This window comes from Sphaerodactylus townsendi, linkage group LG08 (assembly GCF_021028975.2).
Source record: "Sphaerodactylus townsendi isolate TG3544 linkage group LG08, MPM_Stown_v2.3, whole genome shotgun sequence".
Classification (NCBI taxonomy): domain Eukaryota; kingdom Metazoa; phylum Chordata; class Lepidosauria; order Squamata; family Sphaerodactylidae; genus Sphaerodactylus; species Sphaerodactylus townsendi.
The window spans coordinates 103,120,032-103,133,146 of record NC_059432.1 but is presented as its reverse complement, the minus strand read 5'-3'; the positions used below and the strand labels follow the sequence as shown (position 1 = coordinate 103,133,146).

The 13,115-nt window shown below is 45.4% G+C and overlaps 1 protein-coding gene across 5 annotated transcripts in view; it reads left to right on the top strand.

Moving 5' to 3' along the window:
• Nucleotides 1-13,115, top strand: part of ECT2 (epithelial cell transforming 2) — a 47,082-nt gene that overhangs the window by 7,857 nt on the left and 26,110 nt on the right. For all 5 annotated transcript variants that reach the window (XM_048506243.1, XM_048506242.1, XM_048506244.1 and 2 more), the window contains 10 exons: nt 1,756-1,845; nt 3,007-3,114; nt 4,580-4,653; nt 4,791-4,921; nt 6,924-7,039; nt 7,419-7,481; nt 8,081-8,303; nt 10,233-10,372; nt 10,848-10,967; nt 12,988-13,056. In XM_048506243.1, the coding sequence (XP_048362200.1) occupies nt 1,756-1,845; nt 3,007-3,114; nt 4,580-4,653; nt 4,791-4,921; nt 6,924-7,039; nt 7,419-7,481; nt 8,081-8,303; nt 10,233-10,372; nt 10,848-10,967; nt 12,988-13,056 (1,134 nt within the window). The remainder of the gene's footprint in view (nt 1-1,755; nt 1,846-3,006; nt 3,115-4,579; nt 4,654-4,790; nt 4,922-6,923; nt 7,040-7,418; nt 7,482-8,080; nt 8,304-10,232; nt 10,373-10,847; nt 10,968-12,987; nt 13,057-13,115) is intronic.

Here is a 13,115-nt window from a genome sequence, read left to right as displayed (position 1 = left end):
TACTGCTTTGTTTTCTAAACGCTTCCCCCAATTTCGACTCTTGCTATTTTATTTCTGTAAACCTGGGTTGCTTCTAGGTTTACAGAAATCTACATCCTAGCTCTGACTGAACGTTCCCCCCAGGGTCTGCTTTAGAAATGAGGATGTCCAGAAGAATTTCTAAGTTGTAAAGTAGTCTGTGCTGGTCATCTCGGGATTCAGAAAAATGGGAAGTATTGAAAACTTTTCTCAAATACCAAGTACATACAGCATGGAGGGGGAAAAAACAGCTAGTTTTTTCCCCCTTCCCCTCTTTTTAATTAAAATACCAAGTATATCAGGCTGATGGCAAAAGAAGCTTCTTGCCTTTCCATTCTCCATCCAGTGTGTTTTTTAACTGAACCCCAAAGGAGAATGCTTCTTTATCTACCTGTAATTGGGTCTACAGAAACATAAATTAACTTTACTTTGAGGAGCCATATCCATTCCTTCTCGTATTTCAGAGATTAAGGCTCTTCGCCTTAAAAATGTTCTACGGCCATGCAGCCTTGTTGGTTATTTCAAAAGACCCTGCTGGTAGATGTCTATTGTAGTGGGGTGCAAGGGGATTTAGAGCAGGAAGATTTTGTTTTAAGTGTTCTTTCTGGCATGCAGTAAACAGCTTGTGGGTCGTGAGCTCAAATCATTGGGGATACCTTAGCGTGCTTGTTTCCTTGTACACTCTATAGCAGTGATGGCGAACCTTTTCGAGACCGAGTGCCCAAATTGCAACCCAAAATCCACTTATTTATTGCAAAGTGCCAACACGGCAATTTAACCTGAAGACTGAGGTTTTAGTTTAGAAAAAACCTGTTTGTTTGTTTGTTTGTTTGTTTGTTTGTTTGTTTGTTTGTCATTCATTCATTCATTCATTCATTCATTCATTCATTCATTCATTTATTTATTTATTTATTTATTTATTTATTAATACTTTTATACCGCCCCATCCCCAAGGGGCTCCGGGCGGTGTTGGCTCCGTGGCATGTGTTACTCAGGAGTAAGCTTGGTGGTAGTCGGTGGCTTTGCTTTGAAGCAACCGTGCAACTCTTCCAACGGGTGGATCACGACCCTAGGAGGGTTTACTCAGAAGCAAGACCCATTGCCAGCAACCAAGCTTACTCCCGGGTAAAGGGTTGTGCTTTAGTTCTTCGCATGAAAATCAGTGGGATTTAACAGTGCTTAACAGGGTTACCTACACTGCTTCCCCAAAACTAGGTCTTAGGTTTAGTGCTAATAATCGAGCCCAGAGGCCCAGGCCAGCCTAGATGTGTGTGTGTGTGTGGGGGGGGGCGACTCTGTTTGTGCGTGCCCACAGAGAGGGCTCTGAGTGCCACCTCTGGCACCCGTGCCATAGGTTCGCCACCACTGCTCTATAGCTCGATCCCACAGGTCACCACCGTCCAATATAGTTTCAGTGACATACGGATGGAGAAACCATGTTGGCCAGGCCAAACGATGCGGTCTCTTCCCACATGAATTGTTATGGGTCCCTTGAGATTGAGACTCTTACCTGGGTACAAACGGCCACTGGTTCTATCCATGCGTCTTGCCCCACTTAGATGTTAACTGGGGCGATCAGGAACAAACTGCGAGGTGACTCTCTTGTTGCAGGTTATGGGTGCAATTGGACTGAACAGTACTGAAAAGCCTTCACGTTTGCCAAGTGAACTTAATCTGTTGAGTTGTTCCAGGGAGTCTTCGGTCATGAATAATTCAACGGATCTAATGTAATTTCAGGCTCTGCCTTTTTCGTGTCGGCCGCTTTACTGCGGCAGCATGCTGAACCTTGTGCTATGCTTCACTGGATTCCGAAAGAAAGATGAACTGGTAGGCCTGCCTTCCTCTTGCACGCTTTCTCTCAGTGACCGTTGTAACATTTTTTACACTGTTGAGTAAAGAACTGGCACCTGGAGCCCTGCTCCGATCATTTGGTAGCATTGTGTCTCCTGTAGCATCCCCATTTGAGCGCTTAGCTGTTCAGACAGGCCCTCTGGCACATTCTTCAGCTCAGTGTCACCGCAAGCATGTTCGTCAACACATTAGTGCAGGGTAGTACTTTGAGTGTTCGTTGTAATCTGGGGAGCAGGGCCTCAAAGGTTTATTCAGCCATTTAATTTATCTTGGGGGCTGGGAGAGAGAAATTGTGACCCCCACAGAGCCGTTGTGAGAATCAACTGTGCTTGTTCTGTTAATTTCCTTGGAGGAAGAAGGAAAGTCCAAATGTGACAGAGAAAATTATTTGTTGCTTAGATAGTTTTTCTCGCTGAGACTCAGTGGATTTTACAGGCTATAGCACAGTGCAGTCACATAGCAGGAAACAACCAATGAACAATGCAATAACATGAAGAAGAAGAAGAAGAAGAGAAGAGTTTGGATTTATATCCCCCCTTTCTCTCCTGCAGGAGACTCAAAGGGGCTTACAATCTCCTTGCCCTTCCCCCCTCACAACAAACACCCTGTGAGGTGGGTGGGGCTGAGAGAGCTCAGAAGAACTGTGACTAGCCCAAGGTCACCCAGCTGGCGTGTGTGGGAGTGCCCAGGCTAATCTGAATTCCTTAGATAAGCCTCCACAGCTCAGGCGGCAGAGCTGGGAATCAAACCCGGTTCCTCCAGATTAGATACACGAGCTCTTAACCTCCTACGCCACTGCTGCTCCTTCATTAACATCATGAACTTATAGGACAGTGTAGTTCTGTAAGATGCTGTTTGGTTGTTTGATTTGAGGGGTGCCCTTTAGGGCTGCCAGACAAACTTGGTATCGGTTAAACGTTTGTGCATCCAAAATCATGGCTAGAGAAATGGCATGGACTGGTCACTGTGAAGTCTCCATATGGTGGAAGTAGAGCATTTCTGAGTCCAGGGCAGCACGTAAAATGGAGTGATCTACATGTGCATAGGCAAACCAGGAATAAAACCCTGCCTGTCATAAATCATATGCTAGCTTTGCCAAGCCTTTCATGTTCCCTTTTTCCCAAACTTTGTTCATAGGTTAAGTTGGTGACTTTAGTTCATCACATGGGAGGGATCATTCGGAGGGATTTCAGTTCCAAAGTTACACATCTGGTTGCAAACTCTACGCAAGGAGACAAATTCAGAGTATGTGGATTTCTGTTTCTTTTCTAAGTCCTGGGTTAAGAGCCCTTTAGAAAAAATTGTTGACTTTTGGGAGTTATGCTGCAAAAGGATATATTTTCCACGTGCATTGCATAGAAGTGAACACTGGGGTTTTTAAAACCAGCACTGGATTAATGAAGCTTACATTTTAGTTTGTAGAGATTCCAACCCATGCAGCTGGTTAGTATTCCTGAAGCCCTTTCGTTGACCAAGTTGAAGGATGAGTCTTGAAGTAATAATCTCATGCCCCTGTTAAAGATAGTGGACAAATACGGTCTTGTCCTAAGATCCTGTCTTTATACTGTAACAGCGTGCCCAGAAGCAAAGACACGGTTATTAAAAAAACAGTTTCTGAGAAGGAACGTAGATAAATGCCCATGCTGTTTCCCACACAATATATGCTTTTGCCTCTGACTCTCTCTTTTACATAGAGGATCATGATTTGTTCAGTATATAAATCTAAGGATAGTGGATTCCTATGCAAGAGGTTCATTTTTAAACTGAAGGATTTTTAAAAAATCCTTTTAAACTTTTAATTATTATTTATTACGTTTATATACCGCCCTCCCCCGAAGGACTCAGGGCGGTGAACATAGAATATACAAGCACAGTACAAATAAAATCAGACCACCAGAAATAAATGATGACTCTGCACATTTTAAAACTAAGCCCCTTAAAACGCAGCGTACTAATTATACAGCACAGTAACACAATAACACAACAGATGACGTCTCGCGACTAAACCCCCTAAGAGGGGGGGACGGCAGGGTCCACTGATGTTATGGGGAGGGGGGGGCAAGTAGCGGCCGGTCTCCCCAGTGGAACATTAAGGAACATTAAGTACAAGAGACATCCTTTCTTTTAGACTTATACTCTGCCCCTCGCCTGAGTTGCAGGGCGGCTCGCGATTCAGTCAACAAAGATAAAAGCATAAAACTCACAATACAAGATAATATCCTAATAGACATCAAGATAAAGCTGATGAACCCACTGACAATAAAAATGACACCTCTAGCCAAATACATTTACCTTTGCTGTCTATGTGGCTTTAATACTGTCAGAGGCGTAGCTCAAAGGGGGGTGCGTGACACGGTAGCGCCCTGTGGAAGATTTAATGTACGGCGTTCGGGGGGGTCGGGACAGGGGGTGGAGGATGCACCAGTGCACTGGGTGCTTTCCCCCCTTGCTATGCCTCTGAATGCTGTCAACTGAAGTACCTTACAGTTCAGTCAGGCTCATTCCACACATGCAGAATAATGCACTTTCAAACTGCTTTCAGTGCTCTTTGAAGCTGTGCGGAATAGCAAAATCCACTTGCAAACAGTTGTGAAAGCGGTTTGAAAATGCATTATTTTGTGTGTGTGGAAGGGGCTTCAGATTTCTTCTGGAAACAACCCCCCCCCCCCATGTCAGTAAATATTTTGTGTTGCCTTGTATTGATTTGTAGGTCGCAGTGAGTCTGGGCACACCCATTATGAAAGCCGAGTGGATTTATAAATCATGGGAGAGGAGAAACGAAATGTAGGTATACTTGAAGTGTGATCGTATAGAACTCTTCTCGAGAGCGAACGTAGCAGGGGATTGCGTGTGGGTTTTCAAAGCTGATGGGTGATGCAGTTCAGTCCGAACACCTCCCCACCCCCTTTGTTTTCTCATAGTGACTTCTCTGCCGCTGCGGAGGAATTCAAGAATGAATTCAAAGTTCCCCCGTTCCAGGACTGCATGTTAAGTTTCCTTGGATTCTCCGATGAAGAGAAGAAAAATATGGAAGAGATGACAGAAATGCAAGGTGATGCTAAAAAGGTCGCAGCCGTAGTAGGCAAATGCCAAGTGAAAGGAACTGCTGCCATGTATTCTACGAAAGTACAAATGCCCTTAACAGCCGCAACACTGAAAATGCTATTGGTGTAAAAAGATTTCCCTGAAAAGGGGCAGAGGAGGGGTGACCATCGCAAGCAGTCAGTAAGCCTTTCATGGTACTTTATGCTGTAAAGTTCTACGATGGTTGTCATCGTAAATGCCTTAGGACTTCTTTTATGTTTTGCAAGCATAATCTGACAGCAAATGGCTTGTTCAGCTAGTCGGTTGCATCCCTCCTTGGATTCAGAGGGTTTTGCTCCTTCTTTGCATTGAAGTACGTGACTTGAAACCATTTAAATGCACTTATGTTCTTGTGCTGCTAAGTGCCCCTCGACTCTTAAAACTGTAACAGTGAGACTTGAATTGTAGTGATTCTAAAGGATGTGACTGATTAGATAAGTCCACTCATTACATGCCCCAAACAACTCGACTTCCTTTTATATTCCTATGTGATTTAGAAAATGTTCTTTGTGTCCTAACACCTTTGGGCAAATGCAAATGTTCCATTCAGCTGACTTATTTAAATTCTACTTCACGTGCAAGTGCGTTTGTAGAACACTTTTGAAATGTAACTCTGACTGGCATGGATGAGGCTGGTGTGTAGTAATTTTTCGATGTCGCGCAGTTTTGTATCTCAAGTAGTGATTAAAACCAGAGGCTATACACAGGGAACCTGTGTTTGATGCTGTCTGCAGAAGAGGGTTTCCAGGCCCCAGATTTCTCCTTTCCCACCCTCCTCAGGCAGTGACATGCAAATTAATTGAGCCTCGTTTCCAAACCAGTGGGAAAACAGGTCACCATGTCAGATCCACAACTAACCTTCCTTGTCTTTCTGTCTTCAGACCTAGAGTTTTCTGCTTTACTTTTCCCTCTCAAATTTGTTTCCTAACTGGAGCTTCACAGGGAAATTCCTGTGTAATGGTTGGAAATTTTCCCTTATAAAAAAATCTCAATTTGTTTTCGGCAATGGCTTCCTCCTCCTAACTGTGAGACCACGCCTGTTCATCCCTGAAGAGAAGATTATAACTTAGTTTCCAAGGACATCAGTGGCCACCTTACCAAAGAGTAGATCAAGGCACCTAGCAGGGCTGCAGTTTGGTTGCAGATCCTCTAACCATTCTAGAGTGTTCAGAGCATTTTATGTATATCTCGGTAGTGTTGGCAACAACCCTAGAAATATCTGGTGTTGTGGGTTTTCTGGACTGTGCGGCCACACAACTTGGAAAACTCACAACACTCAGTTGATTCCAGCTGTGAAAGCCTTTTACAATACCTAGGAAAATCATTGAATCACAGAATGGTGTCTGAGTTTGAGGGGATGTTTCCAGTGGTGGGAGTCAAACAATTTAACAACTGGTTGTTTACAATTACCATTTTAACAACCGGTTCTGCTAAAGTGGTGTGAACCGGCTGAATCCCACCACTGGTTTTTTTGTGTGTAAGTTAGAATCATGGAACCATAGAGTTGGAAGAGACTCCCAGGGCCATCAAGTCCAATCTTCCTGCCATGCAGGAACACACAATCAAAGCACTCCTGACATATGATCATCCAGCCTCTGTTTAAAAACCTCCAAAGAAGGAGACTCCATAACTTAAGCCCAATTATTGGACTTTATGGTGTTTTATGATGGCAGTAGTGCTTTTAAGGTGGGATTCCGTGCTCTTTCTGCCAATCTCCACCCACTTGGGTCACTGAGGTAAAGATTCTCTTTGTATTTCCCTTTTTAAAGTAGCTCTTACATTAACATTGCAAATGTGGGGATCTTTCATTCTCCGTGTTGTATTAATTGAGAATTGCTGCTAGATTGTGCCTGTTTCTATGTAGTGCAGCTGTTTCAAATGAGTCTGGCGCTGCTACAGTACCATAGATGAAAACTGACAACGGAATTTAGCAAAGTAATGGGTTTTCTGTATCTTCCTTTGTTCTGCAGGTGGACAGCATTTGCCTGTTGGTGATGAGATGTGCACCCATCTAATAGTGGAAGAAAACACAGTAAAAGACCTTCCGTTTGAGCCGTCTCAGAGCCTTTACGTTGTGAAGCAAGAGGTCAGTTTCAGCACAGTTTTCTGAGCTCTGCAGGGGTCTTATCCGAATAAATATATCTGTCTTTTTTTCTTTCCTCTTTATGTTGCAACTGACTTTTGGCAACACCGTAGGGTTTTCAAGGCAAGAGATGTTCAGAGGCGTCTTGCCATTGCCTGTCTCTGCATTGCGATTCTGGTATTCCTTGGTGGTTTCCCATCCAAATATTAACCAGGGCCAACCCTTCTTAGCTTCTGAGATCTGACAAGATTAGGCTAGCTTGGGCCAGCCAGTTTAGAGTAGATTTATCATTTAACCCCTGGAAAACTGTCTTTGGAGTAATTGTGCCCCATTGTTATATGTACACCAACAAAATACAGAATGTGGTTTTTTTTCCCCCTAGTGGTTTTGGGGAAGCATTCAGATGGATGCCAGAGCTGGAGAATCTATGTACTTGTTTGAAAAGGTGAGTTGCTGCTGATGGATTTGAGAATATGAAGTTCTGGTGGTAAAATGAAGAAGCAGACTGGAGTCTAAAATTCTGATGTTGCCTTTTTGAGGTACATAATTGAGTTAGGCTTGAAATGGGTGTTAAGTTTGGAGTTTCTTAAAACTAGAATGTAATTGTCCACACAAAATGCCCTTTCGGCTGGGAAAGGGTGGGATAGCAAGCCTAATAAAATTTAAAAAATTGTAAATGTTCTGCTATCCTACGATGACAAAAATTGATGTCTTACTAAGCTGTGTTAAGCCCCGCTCCCCAGTGTGGCAAGGGTGGGGGTCTTTGGAGTATGAATGAATGTCTACAGGGGTGGGCAACCTTTTTCCCTTTTGTGTTGCCCCCAACTAATGCTGTGTGTGAATGGGGCAGAGGGGAGGTGGCAAAGCGCACTTAAACTCATGGTTCTCCACAAGCGGTAGTAGCAAAACTGTTTACAAGTGGTAGTAGCAAAACTCGAAATGGTTTAAGCAGCAACACTGAGGTAATTGTAAATTGTACAGCTGCATGTTGATTTGAATCCCAAAAGGTTGATAGAATATTGTGATCTTTGTGTCCCGCTGCAGGCCGACAGCCCTGAACTCAAAACATCTGTCTCCCAACTTTCTCTGAGTACTCCAAATAGCCACAGGAAGAGGCGCCGCTTAAGAGAGACTCTTGCTCAGCTGACCAGAGAGACTGATATGTCTCCTTTCCCCCCTCGTAAGCGGCCATCCGCTGAGCACTCGCTTTCCATGGGATCCCTGCTCGATATTTCCAACACGCCCGATGCGAGTATAACCAACGGAGGTACAGTTAAACCAGCTCTGCACTAAAAAAGAAAAATAATTTAAACAAAAACAGTCTGCTGAATAGCTTTACCAACATAATTATCAGACTTTTTGTATTCCTTTTCAGGCTATGCAGGGAACAGGATAGAGTTGAGGAAAATGGATAATGCTAGACACAAGCGCAGCTCTCATGTCAGTAGACTTAGTCGGACGAGGAGGAGCTCATACAGACGTTCCAGTTGTACACCTCAGGATAACATGCCCCCTAAACATTGTGTAGATTCTGTAGAAAGCCTACAGCAAACCTTGGAGGCATCTGGCAGTCAGCATAAGCCACCTGGAAACCTAGTTCATGGAACTGTTCAAAGAAGGAAAGTAATCAGACTTCAAAAAGACGTTATTTCCCCCGAAGTGGAAAGAGCAGGCGTTTTCGTAAGGTGTAGTTCCGTTCCAGTTTGGAAAGGCAGCCGAGTCTCGCTTGACCGTCCCCTAGGTAAAGATGCACGGAGAAGATCGGGAGGCGCTCGAGGGTCAACCTACCCAATGGTTGTAGACAGAGGTGATCATTTAGGTAATGTAGAAGTTAACCAGGAGGGTGGATCTTGCCCCAAAGAGCCAGTGTCAGCCTGCAGATGGGATTTGGTTCCTCAGCTTGACTTGCCAGAGAAACCACTCTGCTTCCGTGAAACGGGGATACGTAGACGTGGCACTGATGAAAATAAGCTCATTCTGGTTTCTGTAACTGTTAGTTAGTTCTGCAACTGTTATAGCTTTAAAAAGGGCTTGGACCGATTTATGGAGGAGAAGTCGATCTATGGCTACCAATCTTGATCCTCCTTGATCTCAGATTGCAAATGCCTTAGCAGACCAGGTGCTCGGGAGCAGCAGCAACAGCAGAAGGCCATTGCTTTCACATCCTGCACGTGAGCTCCCAAAGGCACCTGGTGGGCCACTGCGAGTAGCAGAGTGCTGGACTAGATGGACTCTGGTCTGATCTAGCAGGCTAGTTCTTATGTTCTTATGTTAGTGGTTGAGAGCAGCAGTGGAGGTGTAGGAGGAGCAGTCAGGAGCAAGACAGTAAAGATAGGTGGAATTTGAAGAGGGGGTCACCAGCCAACCAGTGATGCTAGCACTAGGCACTTGTGCATTGTTGTACCAGCAACAGGCAGGGATTTGAGGCTGTTCACCATCTTAGTCCAGGAGGCACCTTAAAGCTCACACAGTTTATCATCTTGTCATTAAAATATTTTGCCTGACTTCATTCCCTAACACTGATATGGTGGTAGGTCACTGTTGTTTTTAAGAGCAGGTTGTATATTTGGGGGAAAGACAAGATTTCATAGAAACGTGAGAGGTGTGATGGCACCGAAAAGCTGTCATGGATCACGGCTTTCCATGGTATTAACAACTTTAGCTTATGCGGCTTTAACATTTTAAATATTCTCTCTGAATTTTTTTTTCTAAGTAAATTAGCGCTATTTGGTATTAGCTCCTTTTTGCACTGCCGGTGACATAGGTTGAAGATTTGAATAATTCTGGGGAAAAGTAGATAGAAAACATGTCGGAATATACGATCCTGTTAAAATTGTCGATGGTTTCCTGGAAGTGTTTGGTGATAAAATGATAGCCCCGATCAGACTGGAGCTCGTTTCATTGCTCTTGGTGGTTGCAAAATTTCTAATCGCAGCATTTTGGAAAAAGATAAAAAAAATAAGTGATTCTTTTCTTTAAAAAGATATCTTAAGATCTGGGATCTCTGACAGGGACGAAACAGCCTCCCAGCCATCCATTTTGTAGAACTTATTTCACGAATAGGTGGCTCCCCTTAAATTCTTTTTAATAATGAAAAAGTCTTTTCAAAGACACCTGTTGGAGTTAGTATACAGAGCCTGCCCTCCTTGTGCAAATACGGGTTTTCTTTCACGCTCTTTCCTCTTACCCTTTGCAGAAACTCCCAAGTCGTCATGTATGAAACCGTCAAAAAACTCTACTCCTCTTCCTCCAAAGCAGTCTGCGAGATGGCAGGTGGCGAAGGAGCTGTATCAGACGGAGAGCAACTACGTCGATATCCTGACAACTATAATCGAGGTCAGTTTGGTCCAACTGGTTTTTTTTCCCAGCGGCCGATGACCACCGTGTTGCTTTACTGCAAAACCTGCACCTCCTTGCTTTCAAAAGTGATACTTCAAAAGATCTAGTCGCCGCTTCAGATTTGTGATGGACCAGCTGTCTCCCATCACCTGAAGGATGGCTTGATATTTTCTTTTTCCGCGGCGAAGGCGTCGTGCTTTCGATGCCCACGTTACGCACAGCTCCAGATCGGCGTGTGCGCTTGGCAAACCACCATTACCGGCTGAGCCTCTTCCTTTCTCCCTTTCACCTCCACTTCCCTGGCAAAATATAGTTTATCTGATTCAGATATGATAGTAACTACAGCTCACTGAGTTGTATTAGTGTGGAAGGTGTGATGGGACCAGGTGGAAGCCATGGGTGGGGTATCAGGAACGTTTGTATTTACTTTTATGTAACTCTTGTTGGCTTTCCTTCTCCTGTTCCTCCCCAGGTCTTTCAGGTCCCGTTGGAAAAAGAAGGGCAGCTTGGAGGCCCCATCCTCGCCCCAGAAGAAATCAAAACCATCTTTGGCAGCATTCCCGATATCCTTGATGTACACATCAAGATTAAGGTCTGACTTAAGACTTGCACAGTATAAATGGTTCCTCTCTGGGGCCTCAGTTTGTTCTTGCTACTCTACAGTTTTTTAATGCTAATATTGGAGTCAAGAACGGGAGCGGGAGGGAGGGGAGCAGAATGTGACGCCCCTTTCCCACACAGGTGTCAAACTCAGGCCCTCCAGATGTTCATGGACTACAATTCCCATCAGCCCATGCCAGCAGGAGCTGCTGGGAATGGTAGTCCATGAACATCTGGAGGGCCTGAGTTTGACACCTATGCTCTAGATCGCTTGGCCATTGGAGGTCAAGGATTTGTGCAGGCAGAAGTCCCAGCTTCGACAATTTGTACCCATTTTTGCTTGAAGAAGAAGAAGAGTTTGGATTTATATCCCCCTTTCTCTCCTGTAGGAGACTCAAAGGGGCTGACAATCTCCTTGCCCTTCCCCCCTCACAACAAACACTCTGTGAGGTGGGTGGGGCTGAGAGAGCTCCGAGAAGCTGTGACTAGCCCAAGGTCACCCAGCTGGCGTGTGTGGGAGTGCACAGGCTAATCCGAATTCCCCACAGAAGCCTCCACAACTCAAGCGGCAGAGCTGGAAATCAAACCCGGTTCCTCCAAATCAGAGTGCACCTGCTCTGAGCCACTGCTCTTAGCCACTACGCCACTGCTGTGCCCACTAAAGGTGTGAGGCTCTTTAAGTTTCAGGGTTTAGAGTTCAACCACACCCATGGTGCTTCTGTCTGTAGTAGTTTCAGGTAAGAAGCCATGTTACTGTTAATAGCTGTCTTAACCGCAGATTCCAGAAGTTCCCTACAGTCCAATCCAAAAGTGTGTGTGTGTGTGTGTGTTTGGGGGGGGGGGTTAGAGTGGCAGCTGGGGATGACGCCAGGGCACTGCCTCCGAAGAGGCAATCAATGGCACGGGTGCCAGGGGGGAAGAAGAAAAGCCCATACCAGCTTATGACTTACGCCACCCTTTTTGGATGTGTAAATCTGTGCTGCCGAAGGGGGCCTTCCTGGGCCAAAAATGCACCGGGAGCCAGATAAACTTGTTCCACCCCCAGGAACACCTCTTCCCCCCACACGCTGCTGGCATGTGCGACAGCTCCTGAATTTGGGCATCGCGCAGTTGCGCAGCGCCCTGCCACCAGCACGATACCCCCTCCTCCAATGTATTTGCCCTTCACGCCGGCCGAGTGCGCAACCATGTCGGTGCGACCCTGCGCCGCTTCCAAAGTTCCATTCTTCCCCCTGCCCCGCACCTTTGGACTGCACAATGAAAGACCAGCAGTGTTTTCCAGGGTATAAGTTTTCATGAGTCAGTTTGTCAGATACCCGGCTTGACTCATGAAAGCTTCTGCCCCGGAAAACTGTGTGCTGCTGGACCTGGGCTCCGTTCCTTGAGCCTAAGCCTGCCAGCGTGGTGCAGTGGTTAAGAGCCGGTGAATTCTGATCAGGAGAACCAGGTTTGATTTCCCCACTCCTCCACCTGAGTGACAGAGGCTTATCTGGTGAACCAGATGTGTTTCCGCACTTCTACATTCCTGCTGGGTGACCTTGGGCTAGTCCAGGGGTCTGCAACCTGCAGCTCTCCAGATGTTCATGAACTACAATTCCCATCAGCCCCTGCTAGCATGGCCAATTGGCCATGCTGACGCGAAGGCTGATGAATTGTAAGCTACCTGGACCAGAGTTACATGACCCTGGGCTAATCTCAGTTCTTTCAGAACTCTCTCACCCCCACCAACCTCACAAGGTGTCTGTTGCGGGGAGAGGAAGGGAACAGAGTTTGTAGGCCACTGTGAGTCTCCTTACAGGAGAGAAAGGTTGGGGATAAATCCAAACTCTTCTTCTCCTCCTTTTTCTTCTCCTTCTTCTTCAAAATTAGACTTTATCAAGTACAGCACTAAAAATTGAAACTTGTCTCTTCTCCCTGTCCTTAACTGCCCTTCTTCCCTGAACCCAACATATCTGGAAAGTTGCACAAGCACAGGGCTTTACAGTTAACCAGAAAGCCCCTCTCTGTCCTAGGACGACCTTGAAGACCTTATGATCAACTGGACTGAAAGCAAAAGTATTGGGGACCTCATTCTTAAATACGTAAGTTCTCATTCAGCTTCACTGAAGGACCCCTCTGATGTAGGTTGAGTTAAAGGACC